Here is a 2787-nt window from a genome sequence, read left to right on the forward strand (position 1 = left end):
GTTCATTTAACTGACCTTATTTTGGTAGTTTTCTTTAACCGTTTCTGGTCCAACAAAACGTCTCATTCATCTTCCTCCGGCGCACTGAAACCGTCGAAATCCTCTTCTTCAGTGTTGGAGTTAAACAAGCTGCGTCACACAGCGGTACCTGTTCAGTTTCTGTGTCGCTGTCCTCCCGGGCTGGCTCTGAAGCTGTGGTGTCCTCTTCACGTAGCAGTCCAGCCTTTCAGAACCCATTGATGATGGTGGACTCATTCACTCTGCTCCACGCTGTTAGGATCCACTGGCAGACATCAGGAAATGACGCTCTTCACATTCGGCCAGTTTTTGTGAATGATTTATCCCCGTCAGTCAGCTGCTGGGAAAGCCCTCCAGCTCCAGCATACGTCACTGCAGGGATTCCTTCCCCGGAGAGTGCAATGCCGAAAAAAAAAAGTCAGCAGATCTTCACTCGACGTTTATCCACAAACTGGTCCTGGATTAAGCTCCAAAGTTTTTACCAGTCAGATTCCACCTTGAAAAATGTCTGTTTTATCCYCTTTTATGAGTTTTTGGCCATTGACTATCTTTAAATCGCTGCTTCCTGGTCAACAGTCGGCTCTGAAAGTGATCGCTTTTTTCTTTTCTTTTTTTTCTTCTTTTTTTTGAGTGGTTGAAGCAAATGGAGCATAAGAGCCCCCTGGTGGCTGAAGAAAAAAATCCACCTATAAGCCGCACTGGACTATAAGCCGCATGGTTCAAAGTTCAGGAAAAAAGTCGCGGCTTATAGTCCGAAAAATACGGTAAATATAAAATCCAAGATGGCCACCAAATCTAATTTCACATAGTTGGACCTCAGCCATGTTTTACAAATACTGAACTGAAATTTGGTGAACTGGTAGCTGAGTGCGATCCCCATGTGATTTTGAAATCTCAATTTTAACCTTGTAGAGACATGAAGCTGAAGTTTAGTGTGGTGGTAGCTGAGAGTAGTCCACCAAAGCTAAATTCAAATGGCTACAATTCAGCTATTTTTTTGTGTGGTTTCAAAAAGTTTTTTTCTTCCCTCTACACTAGATAATACAGCTGCATGACAGATATTTACTTTATTTTAGCTCTAACGGACCATCTTTTATTGCCAAATGTAATCCCCGCCCCCACCTGTCAATCATTTGGAGGTGGCACCTGGCGTGGCCAATTAGGTGCCAGAGGTGGCACCCTGGCCTCTGGCTCCACCCCTGGTTGTGGTACAGCTGTTTTTGTTCCACCTGTGGGTTAGGAGTCTTTAAGGATGAACACAAATGGCATGTCCTCCTCCTGTGAGCAGATGCTGGAGAAAAAGGAGGCCAGGTGTCCGGAGGTCAGAAGCAACGCATCTCCATCGCCAGAGCTCTAATCAGAAAACCTAAAATCCTGATTCTGGACAACGCCACCAGTGATTTGGACACAGAGAATGAATACCAGGTACGAAACCATCCAGCCTCTTTTTAAAGCGGTTATTATTTATTTATTTATTTTTATTAACCACCGCGTTGCTGCTCCTCTTCAGATCCGTGAAGCTCTAACCAAGCTAGCAGAGAGCTGCTCTGTGCTGATGATATCCAACAAGATGAGCGTGGTTGAGAAGGCCGATCACATTATTGTCCTCGACAGCGGGGCGGTAAAGGAGGAGGGCAGTCATGACCGGCTGATGAAGAGCAGTGGTCTTTACGCTGAGATGGTAAAGAAGCAGGAAACGGGCTTTAACCGCCCAAAAGACGGGAGCAACCACGAGAACTGAGACGTCGGAACGGCAGGAAAAAGACTGAAAGTTTTTTAAACTTGGGCTCCAAACTCAAGCTACGCTCATTTTATTTAAAAAAAATATCACGAGATGTAATTTTTACTGCGTTTGCTTGAGTTTGACCTTTTAACACAGCTGCACATTGAAAATCTGACAAACTGCACTGAATATTCTGAAAGATTTTACGTCTGAGCAGAAAAAAACTGCATTTTATTGTTAATGGGTTTTTTTTCAACAAATTTCAACCACGTTGTCATCAATCAGAAAATATCATTACTGAAGTTCTTCAGTGAGGTGATGTTAGAAGAATTTATGTTGTATTTATTGTCAGATTAACCAACTTCACTCCCTACTTGTCAGCGTTCATCCATCTGTATGCAAACACACCATGATGGATTCTTTATTAAAGCAGTTTGCTCAGACATTTTGTGTAGAAGTAAATTTAAATGACAAAAAAAAGGGTCTATGGAGTTGTTAGAACAAGGTGGACCCGTAGTTTTATTTATATAATCCATTTTAAACAGCACAAGTTAAAACTACGTTAGTTTTTTTAAATCAACACTGTGATGCATCAAACTGCTCTGCAGAGAAATCAAACCTGTTGTTTTTAGCCTCGTAGCATCACACAAGAATTGTTATGCTAACACTGAGATTTAAAAATAGATGCCCACGAATACAGAGAAGTGACCAAACAGCCCTAGCCTGGCCCTTGCTTTCCTACGCTCAATTCTAGTTTCCCTTCTCTGCTCCGTCTGGAACTTCTCCTATTGACAAGGATTTTGCTGGCAGATTTTTAGCCGGGCCAATCAGAGAACGGAACGTCAATTTTCTGCGCAGTGTCTGCTTGTAGTTTATTTTATCTGGACCAATCAGCAAACAGAAGGCGGAGTTTTGAATGACGTCGATGTTCTGCGCAGGCTGTGTCCAAAACGGCAGGCCGCGTCCTCCGAAAGTCGAATTTGTCGGCTGCATACGTCACAGCGCCGCGACGAAGGACGTCCAAAACCGAAGACTCCTCCGATGCG

At 43.5% G+C, this 2787-nt stretch overlaps 1 protein-coding gene across 3 annotated transcripts in view; it reads left to right on the top strand.

Annotated features, from left to right (window-relative positions):
- tap1 (transporter 1, ATP-binding cassette, sub-family B (MDR/TAP)) overlaps positions 1–2184 on the top strand; it is a 20746-nt gene extending 18562 nt beyond the window's left edge. For all 3 annotated transcript variants that reach the window (XM_014016381.1, XM_014016379.1, XM_014016378.1), the window contains 2 exons: positions 1307–1443; positions 1529–2184. In XM_014016381.1, coding sequence (XP_013871835.1) covers positions 1307–1443; positions 1529–1759 — 368 coding nt within the window. In that variant the 3' untranslated portion in view covers positions 1760–2184. The remainder of the gene's footprint in view (positions 1–1306; positions 1444–1528) is intronic.
- The last annotated feature ends 603 nt before the right edge of the window (positions 2185–2787 follow it).

Source organism: Austrofundulus limnaeus, unplaced genomic scaffold, assembly GCF_001266775.1.
Source record: "Austrofundulus limnaeus strain Quisiro unplaced genomic scaffold, Austrofundulus_limnaeus-1.0 Scaffold144, whole genome shotgun sequence".
In the NCBI taxonomy this organism is placed as follows: Eukaryota; Metazoa; Chordata; class Actinopteri; order Cyprinodontiformes; family Rivulidae; genus Austrofundulus; species Austrofundulus limnaeus.